The sequence below is a fragment of the Delphinapterus leucas genome, chromosome 8 (genome assembly GCF_059928025.1).
Source record: "Delphinapterus leucas isolate spDelLeu-1000000601 "Yukka" chromosome 8, BTC_Dleu_Yukka2, whole genome shotgun sequence".
In the NCBI taxonomy this organism is placed as follows: Eukaryota; Metazoa; Chordata; class Mammalia; order Artiodactyla; family Monodontidae; genus Delphinapterus; species Delphinapterus leucas.
The window spans coordinates 63,535,043-63,558,267 of NC_143136.1; the positions used below are offsets into that span (position 1 = coordinate 63,535,043).

Here is a 23,225-nt window from a genome sequence, read left to right on the forward strand (position 1 = left end):
CAGCCACACTACTTTGTACAGCTTTTAATGCCAGAAAGGTCACTTCTGAGACATTTAAAATATACTCAACATAACAGGCTTAAGTGATACGCAGGTTAAAAAACTTTATTCTTTTTTTTCAGGAGGAAAAAGGCAAGGGCAACACTTACTGTCAAGTAAAACCATTCAGGTTGAAAACGTCCGGAATGATCAGTAGGGGGCAGACTGTGTTCAACTAAAATCAGAACTATCCCAGGACGGAAAAGCCATCATCCTCATATCTACTGCAACGCCCTTGGGGTCCCAAATGACAATACACCATCAAGGTCTCAACTTGGTGCTTTAGATGGAAGATGGAAGAAGTCTCCTTTAGGTCAGCCAGGTTGGGATTATGTTGTAAGTTGTCAGGAGGGGTGACGGGAAACTCTTATTATTGTCATCAGTCTTCGCTTCTCCTAATCCCTCTTCCTTCAGCAGCCTGAGCTCCCCACCTCCCTTCACAGACAGAACTCTACATGCAGAATTCACTTGCCAACTTTCTTGCCCCCATGCAGGCCTCTGGCCCTTCAGGGTTTTTTTGTCTTTGTTTCTGTTTTCCTGGATGGAATTCTTGTGTATTCTCTTCTTTTCTCCAAGCCCCACTCCAACTTGATTACCTGATGAACTTCTATCTACCCTGAGATTTGCCTACTAATTCAAAGATTCTGACTTCTGAGATTCAACAACCTCCACATAAGGTAAGTACTCTTCGAACGCCATTTATAAAGAAACTGAGGCACAGAAAAGCAACGTAATCTTTTCAGAGTTACACAGTAAGGACAGGCCACAGGCAGGTCTGCATCCAGTTCTGTGTGACTCCAGAGCTCAGGCTCCGATCACAGTGGGCTGCTTCTCAGAAACAAGCACAGAAGAAAAGACAACAATAAGGAATGGGGCAGTGAAAGAGGACACCTTTTTCTTTTTTTTCACATCTTTATTGGAGTATAATTGCTTTACAATGGTGTGTTAGTTTCTGCTTTATAACCAAGTCAATAAGCTATAAATATACACATGTCCCCATATCTTCTCCCTCTTGCATCTCCCTCCCACCCTCCCTATCCCATCCCACTAGGTGGACACAAAGCACCGAGCTGATCTCCCTGTGCTATGTGGTTGCTTCCCACTAGATATCTATTTTACATTTGGTAGTGTATATATGTCCATGCCACTCTCTCGCTTACTGACCTACTTCACTCTGAATGACAGACTCTAGGTCCATCCACCTCACTACAAATAACTCAATTTTGTTCCTTTTTATGGCTGAGTAATATTCTATTATATATATGTGCCACATCTTCTTTATCCATTCATCTGTCAATGGACACTTAGATTGTTTCCATGTACTGGCTATTGTAAATAGTACTGCAATGAACATTGTGGTACATGACTCTTTTTGAATTATGGTTTTCTCAGGGTATAGGCCCAGTAGTGGGATTGCTGGGTCGTATGGTAGTTCTATTTTTAGTTTTTTAAGGAAGCTCCATACTGTTCTCCATAGTGGCTGTATCAATTTACATTCCCACCAACAGTGCAAGAGGGTTCCCTTTTCTCCACACCCTCTCCAGAATTTACTGTTTGTAGATATTTTGATGATAGCTATTCTGACCAGTGTGAGATGATATCTCATTGTAGTTTTGATTTGCATTTCTCTAATGATTAATGAAGTTGAGCATCCTTTCATGTGCTTGTTGGCAATCTGTATATCTTTTCTGGAGAAATGTCTATTTAGGTCTTTTGTCTATTTTTGGATTGGGTTGTTTCTTTTTTTGCATATTGAGCTGCATGAGCTCCTTGTAAATTTTGGAGATTAATCCTTTGCCAGTTGCTTCGTTTGCAAATATTTTCTCCCACTCTGAGGGTTGTCTTTTGGTCTTGTTTATGGTTTCCTTTGCTGTGCAAAAACTTTTAAGTTTCTTTAGGCCCCATTTATTATTCTTTTTATTTCCATTTCTCTAGGAGGTGGGTCAAAAAGGATCTTGCTGTGATTTATGTCATGGAGTGTTCTGCCTATGTTCTCCTCTGAGAGTTTTATAGTATCCAGTCTTACATTTAGGTCTTTAATCCATTTTGAGTTTATTTTTGTGTGTGGTGTTAGGGAGTGTTCTAATTTCATTCTCTTAAATGTAGCGTCCAGTTTTCCCAGCACCACTTATTGAAGAGGCTGTCTTTTCCCCACTGTATATTCTTGCATCCTTTATCAAAGATAAGGTGACCATATGTGTGTGGGTTTACTGCTGGGCTTTCTATCCTGTTCCATTGATCTATATTTCTGTTTTTGTGCCAGTATCATACTGTCTTAATTACTGTAGCTTTGTAGTAAAGTCTGAAGTCCAGGAGCCTGATTCCTCCAGCTCCGTTTTTCTTTCTCAAGATTGCTTTGGCTGAATTTGGGGTCTTTTGTGTTTCCATACAAATTGTGAAATTTTTTGCTCTAGTTCTGTGAAAAATGCCAGTGGTAATTTGATAGGGATTGCACTTAATCTGCAGATTGCTTTGGGCAGTAGAGTCATTTTCACAATGTTGATTCTTCCAATCCAAAAACATGGTATATCTCTCCATCTGTTTGTATCATGTTTAATTACTTTCATCAGTGTATTATAGTTTTCTGTATACAGGTCTTTTGTCTCCTTAGGTAGGTTTATTCCTAGGTATTTTATCCTTTTTGTTGCAATGGTAAATGGGAGTGTTTCCTTAATTTCTCTTTCAGATTTTTCATCATTAGTGTATAGGAATGCAAGAGATTTCTGTGCATTAATTTTATATCCTGCTACTTTACCAAATTCATTGATTAGCTCTAGTACTTTTCTGGTAACATGTTTAGGATTCTATATGTATACTATCATGTCATCTGCAAACAGTGACAGTTTTACTTCTTCTTTTCTGATTTGGATTCCATTTATTTCTTTTTCTTCTCTGATTGCCATGGCTAAATCTTCCAAAACTATGTTGAATAATAGTGGTGAGAGTGGGCAACCTTGTCTTGTTCCTCATCCTAGTGGAAATGGTTTCAGTTTTTCACTATTGAGAAAGATACTGGCTGTGGGTTTGTCATATATGGCCTTTATTATGTTGAGATGAGTTTCCTCTATGCCTACTTTCTGGAGTTTATATCATAAATGGGTGGTGAATTTTGTCAAAAGGTTTTTCTGCATCTATTGATCATATGGTTTTTATCCTTCAAATTGTTAATATGGTATACCACATTGATTGATTTGCACATATTGAAGAATCCCTGCATTCCTGGGAAAAACCCCACTTGATCATGGTGTATGATCCTTTTAATGTGCTGTTGGATTGTTTGCTAGTATTTTGTTGAGGATTTTTGCATCTATGTTCATCAGTGATAGTGGTCTGTAGTTTTCTTTTTTTGTGACATCTTTGTCTGGTTTTGGTACCAGGGTGATGGTGGCCTCGTAGAATGAGTTTGGGAGTGTTCCTCCCTCTGCTATATTTTGGAAGAGTTTGAGAAGGATATGGGTTAGCTCTTCTCTAAATGTTTGATAAAATTCATCTGTGAAGCCATCTGGTTCTGGGCTTTTGTTTGTTGGAAGATTTTTAATCACAGTTTCAATTTCAGTGCTTGTGATTGGTCTGTCTATGTTTTCTATTTCTTCCTGGTTCAGTCTCGGAATGTTGTGCTTTTCTAAGAATTTGTCCATTTCTTCCAGGTTGTCCATTTTATTGGCATACAGTTGCTTGTAGTAATCTCTCATGATCCTTTGTATTTCTGCAGTGTCAGTTGTTACTTTTCCTTTTTCATTTCTAATTCTGTTGATTTGAGTCTTTTCCCTTTTTTTCTTGATGAGTCTGGCTAATGGTTTATCAATTTTGTTTATCTTCTCAGAGAACCAGTTTTTAGTTTACTGACCTTTGCTATTGTTTCCTTCATTTCGTTTTCATTTATTTCTGATCTGATCTTTATGATTTCTTTCCTTCTGATAACTGTGGGTTTTTGTTCTTCTTTCTCTAATTGGTTTAGGTGTAAGGTTAGGTTGTTTATTTGAGATGTTTCTTGTTTCTTGAGGTAGGATTGTATTGCTATAAACTTCCCTTAGAACTGCTTTTGCTGCATACCATAGGTTTTGGGTCGTCGTGTTTTCATTGTCATTTGTTTCTAGGTATTTTGTGATTCCCTCTTTGATTTCTTCAGTGATCTCTTGGTTATTTAGTAGTGTATTCTTTAGCCTCCATGTGTTTGTATTCTTTGCAGTTTTTTTCCTGTAATTGATATCTAGTCTTATAGCGTTGTGGTCAGAAAAGATACTTGATATGATTTCAACTTCGTTAAATTTACCAAGGCTTGATTTGTGACCCAAGAGATGATCTATCCTGGAGACTGTTCCATGAGCACTTGAGAAGAAAGTGCAATCTGCTGTTTTTGGATGGAATGTCCCATAAATATCGATTAAGTCCATCTTGTTTAATGTATCATTTAAAGCTTGTGTTTCCTTATTTACTTTCATATTGGATGATTTGTCCATTGGTGAAAGTAGGGTGTTAAAAGTCCCCTACTATGATTCTGTTACTGTCCATTTCCCTTATTATAGCTATTAGTGTTTGCCTTATGTATTGAGGTGCTCCTATGTTGGGTGCATAGATATTTACGATTGTTATATCTTCTTCTTGGATTGATCCCTTGATCATTATGTAGTGTCCTTCTTTGTCTCTTGTAATAGTCCTTATTTTAAAGCCTATTTTGTCTGATGTGAGAACTGTTATTCCAACTTTCTTTTGAGTTCCAATTGCATGGAATATCTTTTTCCATCCCCTTACTTTCAGTCTGTATGTGTCTCTAGGTCTGAAGTGGGTCTCTTGTAGACAGCATATATAAGGGTCTTGTTTTTGTATCCATTCAGCCAGTCTATGTCTTTTGGTGGGAGCATTTAATCCATTTACATTTAAGGTAATTATCGATATGTATGTTCCTATTACCATTTTTTAAATTGTTCTGGGGTTGTTATTGTAGGCCTTCTCCTTCTCTTGTGTTTCCTGACTAGAGAAGTTCCTTTAGCATTTGTTTTAAAGCTGGTTTGGTGGTGCTGAATTCTCTTAGCTTTTGTCTGCAAAGGTTTTAATTTCTCCGTCAAATCTAAATAAGATTCTTGCTGGGTAGAGTAATCTTGGTTGTAGGTTTTTCCCTTTCATCACTATAAATATGTCCTGCCACTCCCTTCTGGCTTGCAGAGTTTCTGCTGAAAGATCAGCTGTCAACCTTATGGGGATTCCCTTGTATGTTATTTGTTGTTTTTCCCTTGCTGCTTTTAATATTTTTTTCTTTGTATTTAATTTTTGATAATTTGATTAATATGTGTCTTGGCATGTTTCTCCTTGGATTTTTCCTGTATGGGACTCTCTGCGCTTCCTGGATGTGATTGACTATCTCCTTTTCCATATTAGGGAAGTTTTCAACTATAATCTCTTCAAATATTTTCTCAGTCCCTTTCCTTTTCTCTTCTTCTTCTGGGACCCCTATAATTTGAATGTTGGTGCGTCTAATGTTGTCCCAGAGGTCTCTGAGACTCTCTTCAATTGTTTTCATTCTTTTTTTCTTTATTCTGATCTGCGGCAGTTATTTCCACTATTTTATTTTCCAGGTCACTTATCCGTGCTTCTCCCTCAGTTATTCTGTTATTGATTCCTTCTAGAGAATTTTTAATTTCATTTATTGTGTTGTTCATCATTGTTTGTTTGCTCTTTAGTCCTTCTAGATCCTTGTTAAATGTTTCTTGTATTTTCGCCATTCTATTTCCAAGATTTCGGATCATCTTTACTATCATTACTCTGAATTCTTTTTCAGGTAGACCGCCTATTTCTCCTTCATTTGTTTGGTCTGGTGGGTTTTTACATTGCTCCTTCATCTACTGCGTACTTCTCTGTCTTCTCATTTTGCTTAACTTACTGTGTTTGGGGTCTCCTTTTCGCAGGCTGCAGGTTCGTAGTCCCGTTGTTTTTGGTGTCTGCCCCCAGTGGGTAAGGTTGGTTCAGTGGGTTGTGTAGGCTTCCTGGTGGAGGGGATTGGTGCCTGTGTTCTGGTGGATGAGGCTGGATGCTGTCTTTCTGGTGGGCAAGACCATATGCAATGATGTGTTTTGGGGTGTCTGTAAACTTATTATGATTTTAGGCAGCCTCTCTGCTAATGGGTGGGGTTGTGTTCCTGTCTTGCTAGTTGTTTGGCATGGTGTGTCCAGCACTGAAGCTTGCTGGTCGTTGAGTGGAGCTGGTTCTTTGTGTTGAGATGGAGATCTCTTGGAGAGCTCTTGCTGATTGATATTACGAGGGGCTGGGAGGTCTCTGGTGGACCAATGTCCTGAACTTGGCTCTCCCACCTCAGAGGCTCAGGCCTGACACCCGGCCAGAACACCAAGACCCTGGCAGCCACATGGCTCAGAAGAAAAGGGAGAAAAGAGAAAAAAAATGAAAGAAAGAAAAAAAAAATAAATAAATTATTAAAATAATTTAATAAAAGAGAGCAACCAAGCCAATGAACAAAGCCACCAATGATAACAAGCACTAAAAACTATACTAAAAAAAAAAAAAAGACAGACAGAACCCTAGGAAAAATGGTAAAAGCAAACTTATACAGACAAAAATCACACAAAAGCATATGCATACACACAAAAAGGAAAAAGAAAAAAATATATATTTTAAAAAAGGAAGAGAGCAACCAAATCAATAAACAAATGTACCAATGATAATAAACTCTAAATACTAAACTAAGATAAACATAAAACTACAAACAAATTAGATGCAGAAAGCAAACCCCAAGTCTACAGTTGCTCCCAAAGTCCACCGCCTCAATTTGGGATGATTCATTGTCTATTCAGGTGTTCCACAGATGCAGGGTACATCAGGTTGATTGTGGAGATTTAGTCTGCTGTTCCTGAGGCTGCTGGGAGAGGTTCCCTTTCTCTTCTTTGTTAACACAGCTCCTGGGGTTCAGCTTTGGATTTGGCCCCGCCTCTGTGTGTACGTTGCCTGAGGGCGTCTGTTCTTCACTCAGACAGGACGGGGTTAAAGGAGCCGCTGATTAGGGGGCCCTGGCTCACTCAGGCTGGGGGGAGGGAGGGGTACGGAATGTGGGGTGAGCCTGCGGCGGCAGAGGCCAGAGTGACATTGCAACAGCCTGAGGCGTGCCATGTGTTCTCCCGGGATCCGTGTCCGTGGATCTCAGGACCCTGGCAGTGGTGGGCTGCACAGGCTCCCGGGTGGGGAGATGTGGACAGTGACCTGTGATCGCACACAGGCTTCTTGGTGGCTGCAGCAGCAGCCTTAGCGTCTCATGCCCGTCTCTGGTGTCCACGCTGATAGCCGCGGCTCACACCCATCTCTGGAGCTCGTTTAGGCGGTGCTCTGAATCCCCTCTCCTCGCACACCCTGAAAAAATGGTCTCTTGTCTCTTAGGCAGGTCCAGACTTTTTCCCGGACTCCCTCCCGGCTAGCTGTGGTGCACTAGCCCCCTTCAGGCTGTGTTCACGCAACCAACCCCAGCCCTCTCTCTGGGATCTGACCTCTGAAGCCCGAGCCTCAGCTCCCAGCCCCGCCCGCCCCAGCGGGTGAGCAGACAAGCCTCTCAGGCTCGTGAGTGCTGGTCGGCACCGATCCTCTGTGCGGGAATCTCTCCGCTTTGCTCTCTGCACCCCTGTTTCTGTGCTCTCCTCCGTGGCTCCGATGCTTCCCCCCCACCCCCCATCTCCGCCAGTGAAGGGGCTTCCTAGTGTGTGGAAACCTTTCCTCCTTCACAGCTCCCTCCCAGAGGTGCAGGTCCCATCCCTATTCTTTTGTCTCTGTTTATTCTTTTTTCTTCTGCCCTACTCAGGTACGTGGGGAGTTTCTTGCCTTTTGGGAGGTCTGAGGTCTTCTGCCAGCATTCAGTAGGTGTTCTGTAGGAGTTGTTCCACATGTAGATGTATTTTTGATGTATTTGTGGGGAGGAAGGTGATCTCCACATCTTACTCCTCCACCATCTTGAAGGTCCTCTCCCAAAGACACTTTTGAAAACACATGTAAGTGAGAGACTACCAAATAGAACAAGGTCACTTCTAGAAGACAGGAAGAAAAGGGGGATCAAGAGCAAAGGTGAGGATTAGCCATGAGTAGAAGAGCTTCCTCCTCTTGGGAGGCCAAAGAGGACGATATGAGATGGGTCTGTTTATATTTAAGGGGATAGAAATGGAGGAAATTCACCAAGTCAAGGAGTTAGAGCCATAACAAGCCAAAGTAGGTGTTTTCCCAAGATTCCTAGGATGACTTATGGGAAACCCCCCAAAGGAAGCAGAATGACTAAATCTCCCAATGAAAGTGATACCTTCCAAGCATCGGTGGCACCTCCTGAGAGAGGGTGGGATCCCTGAGGCCCCAGACTTAAGGACCCAGAGCCCTGGACCAGCAGCATTGTGTGGGCCTGGGAGTAGGTCTCTCTGTAATGTGGTGATGATGTGGCTCCTTGCACCACGCTGGAAGAAGAGGTTCCTGCTGTCACCCTTCATGCCCTGGAGAGCAGTGTGTGCCACTGCACTGCCCCAGGGCTGTCCAGGGGCTGGTCATCTAACTGTGAGATCTAAAGACACTTAAGAGCCTCTCGCCTGGCCAGGCACCTGGGAGTATGATTGCTGGAATAAGCTACTAGTTGAGGCAGCCTTTGAATAAAATCTCATAAAATTGCCCCATACAATATTTTTTCTTTTCCAGACAATGCTGTTCCATTGTTGGCCCACCAGCCTGCACACAGCCCTAGGTTGCAATGCTTTGATCACAAATGGTGGCTTACTAAAATGAACTGCCTCTTCTTCCCTTCTTTGATTCTGAAGTCACTGTAGTGAGAAAGAAACAGGACAGAGGACCCAGAGATCTGCCTCGGAAGAAACCTAAGCTTCGAGGGCAGGATATTGCTACTCCAGTCACAAGTGGACACGCAGAACACTTTGGTGCCTCTGTGAAAGAGAGGTTAAGTGGCCTGCCTGCCTGTGTCTGCAAGTAGCAGCACTGGGGTTACACAGAGAGAATTCTACATCATCCTCCATCCCTCTCGGGATGTTCAGATGTCATCTGGCATGATTTTAGCTTTTCAAGCAAAGAAAAGAGACGCTGATACAATCTGAGGCACTACCCGAGAGTCATCTCCTTAGGAGAGACTTAAAAATAATCTAGATGAGCAGTTCTCAAACACTTTGGTCTCAGGAGTCTTTTATATTCTTAAAAATTATTGAGGACACCAGAAAGTGTTCGTTTATGTGGGTCATATCTATCGGTATTTACCACATTGGATATGGAAACTGAGAAATTTAAAAAACATGTAAAACACATTTATTCATTAATTTTAAATGAAGTTCATTATATGTTAATTAACATATTTACGAAAAATATTTTCCAAAATTAAAAAAAAAATCGTGAGAAGAGTAGCCTTGTTTTACATGATTGCAAATCTCTTTGATGTCTGACTCATGTTGGATTCTCATCACTGCATATATATTCAATATGTTTCCCTGTTATTTTGGTTAAAGTATATAAAGAAAATCTGGTATCACACAGTTGGAAAAGGGAGAAGTACCTTAACAGTCTTTTCAGATAGTTATGGATATTCTTTCTTGATACTGTGCCAAAACTCGACCAGAGGGATATTCTTAAAGGTTAGTTGCAATGTGGAATTGAAAACTGTATCAATAAACTTTTCATATTCTATTACATAAAATCCTTTGGTCTGTCTTGACCTTCAAGTGGATCTTTCACTCAGGCATAATTTTGGAGCATCATGCATTGTCACTTGGAAAATACTGGCTCACGGAGTTAATGAAACAGATTGTCACATAGTATTTTAAAAATCACATTTACTAATATCACTATCAATCTCATGAGAAAAGTCTTTAAGTATTGAGAAGCTATCAAGGTCTTGCTGTTGGACATAAGCTTTTCTAAAAATCTAATTTTTTTCTTGAAAGCTTGAGTTGACAACAAATAATGTCAATGGTTTTACTTGAAACAACCTTGAAAAGTTCACTTTGTGCTTTTCAAGAATGTGTCTGCCAAATACACAAGTTGGAATAAACATAGTTTGTCATTCTTTCAAGTAAAAATGAGATTCTTTGGGGGAAAAAAGCAGCTAGTACGTCCCTCAATGCAAACCACTAAGTACACATGATTTTTCTTGAGCACACTGTACAGTGTTCTGCCACAGAAGCTCTTTTATGCCTCCTTCCCATTTCATCACACAAAATAATTTTTAAAATGTATACTCAAGAATAGATATTAATCAAATTAACACTTTTTACTGCTTCAACAAGAGCATTCTCAAGTGAAACTGACATTTTATTTTCTTCCTGCAAGCACACGGCAGTGAGGAACACAAAACTACTCATACTGTTTGGTGCCACTGCTAGCAGTTTTGCCGTTACTTTAGCACGATTAGTGCAAATTTCAATGCAGTAAGAAAGGCAAATGACATCCTAGTATTATTATGAAGTCAGTTTTAATGTTGCAGATCTCCTGAAAGGGTCTCAGAAATCTCCAGGTGTCTGCAGACCACACTTTGAGAACTGCTATATAGACAAATGATTTCCAAAAATTGTTCTAGGAGATGATAATCAGCCAGCTTATTAATAATAGCTGCACAGTCAGGATAAGCTAGGTTATGAGGCAAAAAGAAAGCCCTTAAAATCTCAGTGGTTTATACCAAAGGCCTGTTTCTTATTTACTACATGTTACCAATTGGCTGGACAAAGGGCACTCTGTTTATCACCATCACTTAGGGACCCAGACTGATGGAGCAGCCTCCATCTCAAATGTTACCAATCGCTGTACTAGAGGGGAAAAGAGACTCTAGTGGGTCTCACACCAGCAATTACATTACATTACTGACTGGAGTCCGTTCTGCTTACAGCCTACCAGTCACATGGCCCCATCCAACCACAAGAAGGGGCAAGGCTGAGTACAATCCTCCATGTGCCTGAGAGTAGAGAGCTGGCAATGTTTGGTGAATCGTATTAATGATTACAGTTAACAGCTGACATACATGGTGCATTTGTTATGTGCCAAGCACTGTTTCAACAGCATGTGTCACTTATTTATGCTCTCAACACTCCCATGAGGTCAGTTATATGAACTCTATTCTTTGGATCAGGACACAAAGGTACAGAGAGGGAAAGTAACTTGCTGAAGGTCACACCAAATTAGAAGTGGTGCTGGGCAGGTAGATGGACTCCAGAGCCCATGATTTTACCCTCTAAGAAGCCATATTACCCATAATTTTTCCCCAGGCTAGAACAAAATGAGAGAAATAAAAACTTTTTCATAATGATAAATGGAAAGGATTGTCCTTTATTACAAGGTGCCTTTTCTCCTTTAAAATATTAACATGTTCTTTCTTTTATGAATTGATGGTAGTAAGTGGTAGGTACTTTTAAAATTTCCTTACTAGGAAAAGTAAAAGGTTGGCAACCTTAAGTTAGTCCCTTTTCCTAATTAATTTTGTTCACTTTAATTGACCAAAAATACGAAAATTTGTGAGCACTAGTTTGGGAGGTTTTTTGGTTTGTTTCTGGTCTTAGCACTATGTTTTGATTCAACCCAATTTTGGTCATTATGTGCTAGGTACTGCTCTGAGCTCTGTCAAGCATTGTACTAGATGGTTTCATGGACATTGTTTTATTTAATTCTATGCCATACTGCTTCCTTATTAAATGATTAAAACATGCTTTTTTTTTTTTTTTACCCTAAAGCTAATTGAAGCAGGAAAGATCTGGAGCATGGCAGGCCCTCAAAAGGCAGCTGAAGCGCTCATAGCAATGAACACCGGTTATTTTCTATGCAAGTTACTAAAGAGCAAACACAAGCCTGTCAATAAGTTTCTTGCTAAACTTAATCACCATCTTCTCTCTCTGTTAGGGATCTTTTATGAGATGTAGATTTTCTCTCAGGTTAAAGACCAAAAGAGCAACAAGCTGATTTCACCAGCTGGGCCCTGGAACTCGGCCATAGATGATTTCCTGCAAAGGACCCCGAACACGAGCAAGGTTCACTGGCTAAGGGCCCAGGCCATCAAGCCCAACAGCAGCTTAGTTAAAAGGGACACAGGGCTTGGATACAAGCAAGCTGTTCTGAGCTCCATCACAGTCATATTTATTAGCTTCCATTAGAAAATGTAGATGTACGGGAGAAATACTCATGGTAAACAGGTGCTAAAAGACAGAATCTTAATAAATATTAAGCCTTGGGAAATAAAAGGTGATTCAAACAATATTGAATCCCAAGAATATACCTATTGTTTTTGAATAAGGTACCTTAACTATTTCTTTTTACAAAAGAAGGAAGGAAGAAAGGAAGGGAAGGAAGGAGAGGAATGGACAGAAAAAAGAAGTAAAAAGTAAGTAAGGAAGGAAAAATCTTCAAAGATATATATATATACCTTGGTGGCATATAATAGAATACTTAAATTTTAAGTCCATTATATTAAATGACTACATCTTAGCTAGTCCCTTCCCTCTGTGGAGATTAACAGTATGTATATTGTCACTGACCAAATAAGTACCAACCCTGGAAATGATCAAGAGAGACAGTGCATTCTGTCACCACAGGGATGAAAGTTCTCCAATCATTTTTTTTTTTTTACATCTTTATTGGAGTATAATTGCTTTACAATGGTGTGTTAGTTTCTGCTCCATAACAAAGCGAATCAGCCATACATATACACATGTTCCCATATCTCTTCCCTCTTGCGTCTCCCTCCCTCCCACCCTCCCTATTCCACCATCATTTTTAAACTCCAGATTCTATTTGGAAACAGAGCAATTAAAAGAAAAAAAAAGATGGCAATACTAGGACGTTTCTAGAGGGGAAGAGTTTGTGAATATAAAAGCCATTTTTAGAAAGACTCATGAACCAATTAAGTCACTAAGAGTTATTTCTGAACTTCATATTTTAAGGTACTGATTCTAACAGCTGGAGGCGTGCATTTGGATCAAACGTTTATGAATTCTGGTGGCTATTTGAAAATGGCTGTTCAAGTTCATTGTCATTTAATAGGGCAACTGTAGAAATATTTTTATAACCTTTCTTTTTTTTTTTTTTTTTTTTTTTTTTTGCAGTACGCGGGCCTCTCACCGTTGTGGCCTCTCCCATTGCGGAGCACAGGCTCCGGAAGCGCAGGCTCAGCGGCCATGGCTCACGGGCCCAGCCGCTCCGCGGCATGTGGGATCTTCCCAGACCAGGGCATGAACCCGTGTCCCCTGCATCGGCAGGCGGACTCTCAACCACTGCGCCACCAAGGAAGCCCCCTCTATAACCTTTCTATTTAACAACCCTACGGATAGCCTTCAGAAGTTGATTTCCATGCTCTGTTGTCAATGGATGTCTTCAAACATCTCTATTCTATAATTAGGAGGCGGGCTGTTTTTAGAGGGTGAGGGTTTAGTTAACAGTTGCAACATAGAAGGTGGGGATGTATTTGGCAGGAGAATATACCATAAATCCTCGCTGATGGCTGGAATGGCAGGTCCTCTGGGTGGGAGGGCAGTGAGGAGGGAACCACCAGGGACCTGCAGTGACAGTCAGCAAGATGCAAAGGAGAAAAGCAAGGGCTACAACTCATTAATGAGAGGTGGCAACAGAGGAGAAGGCCTTTCTTTTTAAAACCTGTGTGGAGTAACAAGCATGTACGGTAGTAGCCAAATTCCCATTTTGGGCAAGAAACAAGAATAAGCTAGCTGCACCATGAACCTGCAAAGGTACTCGGACCAAGGGAAGAAGGGAGGGGTGCCAGATGGCTACAATAAGCTATTAGCGTTGACCAGGAAAACGTATGTATAATTAATTTATAAACACTGACAATATGTACAGGCCTAAATCAATTCCATGGACCTCACTGCAAAAATGCCCCTTTTTGAAGGTCTTCTCTACACTGATGCAAGGTAAGTTAAAACCATAGAAAATTATACGCTTCAACCCTTGAAAATAATCCACTTATAGTAACTATTAAGAAGATGGTCATTTGGCTTAAAATAACAAAACCTCTATGAGTCCTCGTGGCTCAGTGAAAAGACATGGTAAATGCATGTTAGGAAGCTCAAGCAAGCAGAAGGGGCTTGGTGACTTTTGGTGCAGCAACGGCTCCCTAGGACTAGGCTCTTGGGGGCCCAGTAACAGTCAGTTTTGCCTTCATTAATCTCTTTGACTTGAGATGGCATCCCTAATTCTCATTAAGCAAAAGAGGAACTAATAAAATGGCAAAGAACTGCAGAAGGCCTACTATCTCTAATGTCAGGAGCACGGCCAGGCAACACAACGCAAGAATTGTGGACAATATCTCATCTATGAGTGAATCATGGACCTTCGCTTGGTAAACTTGGGCTCTAATTGATTCCCACATTGCACAACCTTGAAAATTTTGCATAAGTTCATCGGACATCAGTTTTCCCAACTACAAGACCAGAAGAATAGTCAAGACTCCTTCTTTGTTATACAACTGTTTTCTGTGACAACCTGGAAAAAAATGCTTCTCCAAAGAAAATACAATCTGTATTCTTCAGCCTTAAAAAGGAAGGAAATTCTGACACATGCTACAACACGATGAATAAGACATTATGCTAAGTGAAATACGTCAGTCACAAAAGGACACATACAGTGTGACTCCACTTAAATAAGGTACGCAGAGTCGTCAGATTCATAGAGACAGAAAGTAGAATGGTGGTTGCCAGGAGTAGAGATTGGGTGAGGAAGGAATGGGGAACTGTTGATTAATGGATACAGAGTTTGTTTTACAAGGTGAAAGGGGTTCTGGAAACTGGTTGCACAACAGCACGAATGTGCGTAACACTACACACTTAAAAATGGTTAAGATGGTAAATTTTATGTTTTGCATTTTTCCCACAACTAAAGATTTCAAAAATAAATAAATAAATAAAATGCACAGTGGGCCTGGCACAGTGGAGACCATCAGTCTACAAGTATTGACCACAGGAATGAACAAGGCTCCTCATATAAGAGAGACGAGATCTAATTGGCATATCATCACTAAAGGATCTTTAAACGTTTTGAGAAATGGACCCAGAGCATTTGGTGCAATGAGTAAGGGAACCACAAATTATGTGTGTCAATGAGTTATCTGCTATGCCTAAGCCTTAGCTCTTGCAGGGACCGTCCACTTCTGAGAATCAGGTGACATATACCACATTAAGACCATGCTGTCAGGAAAGACAGCCTTTTGCCAACCAAGTAAGCCACTGCCATAGGAGAGCGGCAGGAGTGTACCTGGGGAGGCGATGCAGGTACTAGGGCTGTAGACTCCTAAATGCTTTTCAGCTGCCACATGGATATTTTACAATTTGGCAGATTACCCATCTAACCAAGAAATGGAATGTTATAGTATTGCACTCTATCACAATGCACAGTCCTGTTTGCAAAGGAGCCTGGGAGATACCCATGAGTAAGGGAGAAGACATTCTGATGAGTCCCTTTATTCATTCACCCTAAACTTACTGAGCCCCACCATAAGCAGGTGCATTGACAGTCACGAGGGATACAAAGATGAACATATCCCGCTCTTTGCCCTCCAAGTCTGGTGAAGGGAAAGAGGCAGGTCACCATACCATTAAAAAGTACAATATGGTTAGGTATTGGGCACTGGTAAACTAAACACAGAGGAAGAAGTGGTCAAAAACCATGGGAATGAAGAAGGCTTCAAAGAAGAGACTGATTTGGGGCTTGGTCTGGTCTAGGAGGAAGGGGAATAGAGTAGATTCTAGCCACAGGCAAGGTCTTGTAAAAAACAAAGATGTCATGGAAATAAATGTGTTTGAACAATGGTGAGAAGATATCTGTAACTAAGACATGTGTGTGTGTCAAAAGAGGGAGAGAAGGGTGGGCGATAAAACTAGAGAGGTGGGTTTGAATCGTGGTGACAACCCTGAATATCACTCCAAGTAGTTTGGCTTTGACTTAAGGTTTGAGAAACATAACTCTTGGATGGCAGGAAGACAAGAATGACTATTTAGATAGGAGTGCCATTTAAGAGGCCGTTGTAACAGATTAAGCCAAAGTAAAAAGGACTCTAAACGTGTCAGTGATACTAAGGAAGTAGGTACAAGGGGTGGCAAAGAGGAGAGCGAAGGAAAACGTCTAGCTTACATGACTGCCTGTGATAAAGATTACTGGAGGAAGAACAAGACTAGGACAAGATGATGTGTTCGGTCGGGAGCACTTTGTAAGGTTCAGTCTCCTCATTCATAAAAGGAAAATAAATAATAAGTGATAATAAAAGGAAAATAAATAAATAATAAGTGATCAGTTATTACTTATTATTACTTATAAATAATAAGTAATAACAAGTGATCAGTCTTCGGGCGGTTGTGAGGATTAAATGATAAAATAACAAGAAGAACACAATACTATCACTTATGATTAGATTTGCGGAAGTGTGGACCCAGAGAGGATTTGGGACAGGAGAGAATCATTTGGGAGTTATTGGTATAGAAGTTATGGTGACAGTGCTGGAGGGTATGAACCTGGATCACCCAGGGAGATGATGTCCTGTAATCCAGGACCAGACCCTGGTGCATGCAAGTATGCAGAGCACGGGGCACTGGGATGGAGACCAGCAAAAATGACTTGAAGGAATGATCCAAATATGGGAACCTGGAGAAAATAGCTTCACGGAAAAAAAAAAAAAGTGAATAGCCAAAAGTGCCAATTCTTCCCAGAAGCTGGTAGGATGAGAACTAGAATGAGTGGGTCTAACACTTAAGAGGTCAAGAGTACCCTCAGCAAAAGCTATTCCAGAGGAGGGGAGGGGTGAAAACCAGACCACAGTTCGCTTAGGAATGCTGTGTTTTCCTAATGTATTTTGACATTAGATAACTCTTTAATTGCGGAAATCTTCATTCTATAGGGCTGGAACACTGAGATTTTACTCTCTCCCCAGGAGCTACAGATACAATTTTTCTTCTTTTTTTTTCTTGCGGTACGCGGGCCTCTCACCGTTGTGGCCTCTCCCGTTGCGGAGCACAGGCTCCGGACGCGCAGGCTCAGCGGCCATGGCTCACGGGCCCAGCCGCTCCGCGGCATGTGGGATCCTCCCAGACCGGGGCACGAACCTGTGTCCCCTGCATCGGCAGGCGGACTCTCAACCACTGCGCCACCAGGGAAGCCCCAATTTTTCTTCTTTAATTTGGAGAACAAAGGGACTTGTGAATCAGACTGAGAGGAAGTTAATGCTGTTAAGATTCACTGTTATACTTTTTCATGGAGAAAAGAACACTAGGTTTGGTGGGGGGGGGGGGAGAGTGAAGAGACAATGGGAATAAAATATAAAACAGCACAAACAAAAGTAGAGAATTTTCTGTAATAATGCCGAAAGTTGTACTAATGCAGTACTGATGGGAGAACAGAAGTGAGTGCCTTTGAGACTCTATATCCATCTGCCTAGGGCCATGAAAGACACCTGTTTACAAGCCCTTTACAACACACCCACTCTTACCTTTCTTTTGATATCAGTGAACTGGGAAAACATTAAAGACCAATAAAACGACAGCTCCAGGATATAATAGTAGTGAAGGTCAGGCGTGAGTGGCTGAGGATCAAAGAGAAAAAGGCAAGATTAATAATTAATAGGAAACCAAATCTGTGTGTCAAACATCTCAAGCTCAGTACTGAAAAGTGACATTGTCTTACGCCTCCACAAATTCTGGCCCCATTCTCTCTGTGGATAAGGGAGCTTTGAAGGACGCCTATAATCCACAGCTTGATGTCATTAGCTTTGTTTCATCTCCAACTAAAAAAGTATCAATCAGTATGAACATTTGGCATTGGTACCCGATTCACCACTCATTTTAACAATTGCACTTATGGTACTTAGACATGAGTCTCTAAAGATTCCTTTAGGCAACCTGCAAAAAAATTCTAACATATACACAGAAAGAGTAACTCTGGACAACTCCTGTGAGATTCCACAGCACAGGGACCAGGGAAGGTGAAAGAAACTGGAGTACGATATGGGTCACTGAGACATAGTTTCAAATTCTGCCTTAATTGGAGCTTTCTTTTCTTTAGGAAATGTTCTGTACGTTGTAAATATTAAAAAAAAAAAGATAATTCAAAAACATTTATTAAAAGGTCAGGGGGACAAGGAAGCTGCTAAGAGATACTAGACTAGGCGCCCAGCCAGGGAATCTGAGTTTGAGTCCCCACTCCACAGCTTAAGTAGGGCCTTCGTTTACTTATTGGAAAATGGAGGTAACACCTGCTCTACCTGCCTCACAGGTCCAGGAATGGGGAGAAGCTCAGGGAAGCAGTGGAAGTCAGTAATATTTATTTTGCACATAAATCCATAAAAACAAAACAGAGTTTTAAAAAACCATTTTTGATGAGTTGTTTTGAATTGTTTCATTGGGTTGTAATGAAACAACTTGCTTTCCCAGAATGAATGAAAGACCTTTGAAACTCATTACATGAATACCTCCACACCGCTGCACACAAGGTGTTGAAACTGAAATGCTCTGTAAACCAATAGCAGCATAATAAGTGACCTTCGCAAGAAGTCAGCAATCACTTAACTACCAGCTCTAAACATGGACATCAAGAAAAACAGCTGTCCCCCTCATTCATCTTTGTCGACAAAACACACGGGGACAGGATCCTCTCCACTCAGTATGCCATTGCAGGGCACAAAGAGAGGGGTAAATGACAATATTCCAAGTATTTAAGATAGTAAACAGCAGTTGGGCCTGTGAATTACAATTGTGTACAGTAAGTCATTGCTTTCAACGTTGCTTTAGTCTTGATCAGATAGCCCTGGAATGTTCAGCTTTCTCTGACCATGTCATGTTGCTGATTTAGTCTTTCTTAATTTGAATACACTACATGAAAGAGATGGAAATGCAAACTGGAATCCCCATTTCAACATGTCCCTAGCCTTGAACCTACCCGAGGGGTAGCCAGCACCAGACCCTACCCGCTATTGCAACACTGTAATAGAGAACTTGCAGGGCACACCTGCTCCCATTAACTCTGTTAGACCAAATGCCTCTAAAAAGACAACCCAAAGAATCCCAAACTCAAAAATCCAAATTGCTTATCACAATGTCCGTCTCTTTATCACTAAAATACCTGGTTGTATTTGTTTCTCTTAAATAATATATCCCAAATGAACTAGAAATTCTAGAAATATTTCAGCAAGAAATTTCGAGAACAGTCCCAGCTTTAATATTCAAATAGTAACTGAGCTAGGGACCACAACACATGCTAATATTACTGAATTCATGGACAGAGGCAAAGGTATGCCTGTGGGCTGGGATCTGAAATGCTCCCTGTCTGGGATATGATTTTAATCTCATTTTCAATGATGTTATTTTTGTCTACATGTAATGGGACAAGCCCATTTTTCTGAGTTCAAGGAAATAGTGCTTTATTTACAGCTATACAGGCTGCTCCTAAGCCACAGAGTGAACCAAACTCAGCACGCCAGCTCCAGCTCCTCCCTTGAGCTCTGCCCGCTAGCTGCCGAGACAGGCCAGGGCTGTTATCCGGTCCTGAGTGACCCAAAGCAGACTGGCTGTTAGAAAAGGAATTATCCGGGCTTCCCTGGTGGCGCAGTGGTTGAGAGTCCGCCTGCCGATGCAGGGGACACGGGTTCGTGCCCCGGTCCGGGAAGATCCCACGTGCCGCGGAGCGGCTGGGCCCATGAGCCATGGCCGCTGAGCCTGCGCGTCCGGAGCCTGTGCTCCGCAATGGGAGAGGCCACAACAGTGAGAGGCCCGCGTACCGCAAAAAAAAAAAAAAAAAAAAAAAAAAAGAAAAGGAATTATCCACCTACTGAAGTGATTGTATCTTAATCTCCAGCAAACACACCTTCCACACTTCCTCCATCTGCTCAAGCTTTGATTCTAAAAACTACCTCTCTCACTAGGCTGTGTCCACCATCAAGCAGCAGGGGGTACGGCAGGGGGCAAGCAAAGTGGCTGCCCAACCTGCTGGGACCTGCCTGAAACCATGGCGCTGACCTAAGAAAGGTACTTTACATGCGTAAAAACCCAGACGGTAATGTGTCCTTACCTGATAGGGGTAGTTGTACCAGCAGTGTCTTGTATTCCACAGCCAGGGGGTCTGAAAAACATGACAAAGAAGCACATTTCACATGTTTTGGAAAAGCGGGAGAAGGGATGTTTATGACAGGTTCTGGCCCCCCCAGTATTTGGGGATTTCAACAAACTACCTGTGTGAGAACTGAAGGACTCAGTATAATTAGGAATAGGAGAGCAAAGCCATGAGGATTCCATCATACATTCTCTCTGGGTAATCTTCTAAACTCAACCGGCAGTATTTCAGGCCACTTCCGGGATAGAGTCCTAGCTGGTGTTTTTTTATATTTTGCTGGTCCTGTAGACACATCCCTGCTAGGTAACCAGTCTCAACAGCAGAGCCCTTCAAGTGTCTCACCAAGACCAGCTGCAAATGATCAATTTATTCTCAATAAACAATGCTGACAGTTGGTGCAAATCTCCTTGAAACTCCTCCAACTCAATGTTTACAAAGCAACATTATTAATCAATTGTTTCATGCATTCAGTGGGGGTCAACAGCAGGCAGGTACTCTTATTTCAGTAGGACAGCTCTGACTAATTCCAGTTCTGAGGGAATTAACCCAGTACACCCCACGCTCAGACTCATGGTCAAGGTCTTTGGAAGAAAAAACAGTCTTTCTTAATTTAACGGCAATCACTTGCCTTACCACCTTGTGAAATCAGAGAGAACATCTAAGTATACACACAGATTCCAAACATCTGTAATAAACAGGGAGGGGTTGGTATGGATTTGAATAGAGAGCTGAACCATCCCATAATACCAGCACAAACTTTCTCATATTTCTGTATTAACTTTATCATTCTTTTTGCATTCCTGATCTATAGCTATCAGCACTTGGTGGTATACATCTATACACATTTGATACACATCAGTATGTTTCTAACTATTAAGAAACATAATCTATCATTACTACAATCTGTGTTTCTATATCTCAAAATGATAATACTGTCATTGAGAGTTTAATGTCAGATATATTTGTACTGACCTAACCTCCGTATCTCGTCCCAGGCCCTGTAAGATCAAAAGTTGCTGCCTCTGCAGTAGGATAATGTAGTTGTCTCTCTGAAAGCCACAGAGATATCCTTCCACCCGCCATGGTCCTCATCAGCCCTGCACCGATGCGGATGAAGATATGGAGGATATTAGCTAGTATTTGTTGAGCCCTCCCTATGACCACACACTTTTTTTTGAGGGTTTTCCTTCATGATCTGTTATTTATTTAACCAATTAAAAAGCTGTTTCTCTTTAGATTGTCCCATATACTTTTAAAGGATCTCACATGTATGAACTCATTTAATCCTTACAGTAACTACTAGTAGTATTTGCCTCATTTTACAGATGGGTAAACTGAGGCCCTGAGTCCATAATTAACCATCCAGGTTAATTAGCGAGGCAGGGCCAGAGCTGGAAATCAAACTCAGACTGTCTGGTCTCAAAGCCGAACATAGCCACTGTGACCCTAACTTTGAGTCTGATAAAAACTGAACCAGGACTCAGTTTAGGGAGCCAGGTTGAAATAAAAAGCCATGCCATGCCCTAAACCTAATGATGTCCAGGGATCTTTACAGTCCCCTTTCATTCAAGCACTCCTGATTCTCCTTCCATTTTTCCTGCTTTCGCCACTTGCTACCTGTGCTACGCTGTACGTATCACGTAATCTCTCTGCACTTAACTTCCTTGGTGCCAGTTGTCTGTCTGCCTGTGTCCTCCATTTCTCATGTCCATGACACTGAGGTTTATGAGTGACCGAACTCCAGGGTGATGGTGAGGATCAAATGAGAGAACGTGTATAAAAATGCTGCAGATGGGGCTTCCCTGGTGGCGCAGTGGTTGGGAGTCCGACTGCCGATGCAGGGGACACGGGTTCGTGCCCCGGTCCGGGAGGATGCCACATGCCGCGGAGCGGCTGGGCCCGTGAGCCATGGCCGCTGAGCCTGCGCGTCCGGAGCTTGTGCTCCGCAACGGGAGAGGCCACAACGGTGAGAGGCCCGCGTACAGCAAAAAAAAAAAAAAAAAAAAAAAATGCTGCATTGGCTTCAGAAGCTTAATCGGTTATTGACTTATATAAACGACATATGTCCGTTGAGGAAGATATAGAAAATAATAAAAAGAAAAATAATTTGAATTCTCATCACTATTAACATTTATTTTAATGTACAGCCCATTTGGGGCCTTTTTTTCTATATAATATAGATATACACGCAGATACGGATAGATTTTTTTTTTTTTTTTTTTTTTTGCGGTACGCGGGCCTCTCACTGTTGTGGTCTCTCCCATTGCGGAGCACAGTCTCCGGACGCGCAGGCTCAGCGGCCATGGCTCACGGGCCCAGCCGCTCCGCAGCATGTGGGATCTTCCCGGACCGGGGCACAAACCCGTGTCCCCTGCATCGGCAGGCGGACTCTCAACCACTGCGCCACCAGAGAAGCCCTATATGCATTATTTTTAAATGTGGGCACAACATAGCAAAATCTACTTTAGAGTACAAATGTTACTTATTACCTTCCTCTCTGATAAAATTGTTTACTATCTCTACAATTAGCTGAAAGTCCCTGAGGAAAACGTATGTCATATTCTTACGTTTATCCCTCCAGGATGAGACACTCAAATTGACAGTTCAGCTTTCATTACTGAATGCTAATGAGAAGGAATGCAGAATGAAATGCAACATCTATAAAAAGACTCGTAGTCTTTTTTCTGAATGCATCAGTCCCAAGCCCACAGGGCATGTGCGTGCTTGCCTCTAAAGACACAGCAGAAATCTCTTCCAATACAGTCATCCTTCCCGTCACAGGCAGGAGAGCAAAGGTACGACTCCCAGTGACCCAGGAAAATCCATCATTTAGAGCTTCCCTTCCTCTGTGAGCTTCTTGGCTCCTTGGTTTTCTTCTAACACCCAGGCTTTTCCCTGAATGCATCAGATGTGCATCACCTAGACATGCTTGTATCATGTGCAGAAACCTGACTGACCTCCAGAAGCAGTGGGTGAGTCTTTGTCTCTCAGTGGGTCCCGCCCACTTGAAGCAGGAGCAAAGAACACTGAGAACTTGATGGGGCTACCAAGGCCATAGCTCAGCCTGCAAGCTTGTTTGCCAAACATTTAAGTAAGCACTTTCACATACTTATTTCACAATGCGTGTTCAC

The 23,225-nt window shown here is 41.7% G+C and overlaps 1 protein-coding gene across 6 annotated transcripts in view; it reads right to left on the reverse strand.

The window, feature by feature from the left end:
- CERS6 (ceramide synthase 6) overlaps window positions 1–23,225 on the reverse strand; it is a 322,733-nt gene that overhangs the window by 62,804 nt on the left and 236,704 nt on the right. For 5 of the 6 annotated variants that reach the window (XM_089916722.1, XM_022569957.2, XM_022569956.2 and 2 more), the window contains 2 exons: window positions 20,053–20,103; window positions 17,480–17,572 (listed from right to left, as the gene is read on the reverse strand). In XM_089916722.1, the coding sequence (XP_089772848.1) occupies window positions 17,480–17,572; window positions 20,053–20,103 (144 nt within the window). The remainder of the gene's footprint in view (window positions 1–17,479; window positions 17,573–20,052; window positions 20,104–23,225) is intronic. The other variant, XM_089916721.1, reaches the window with a different exon arrangement.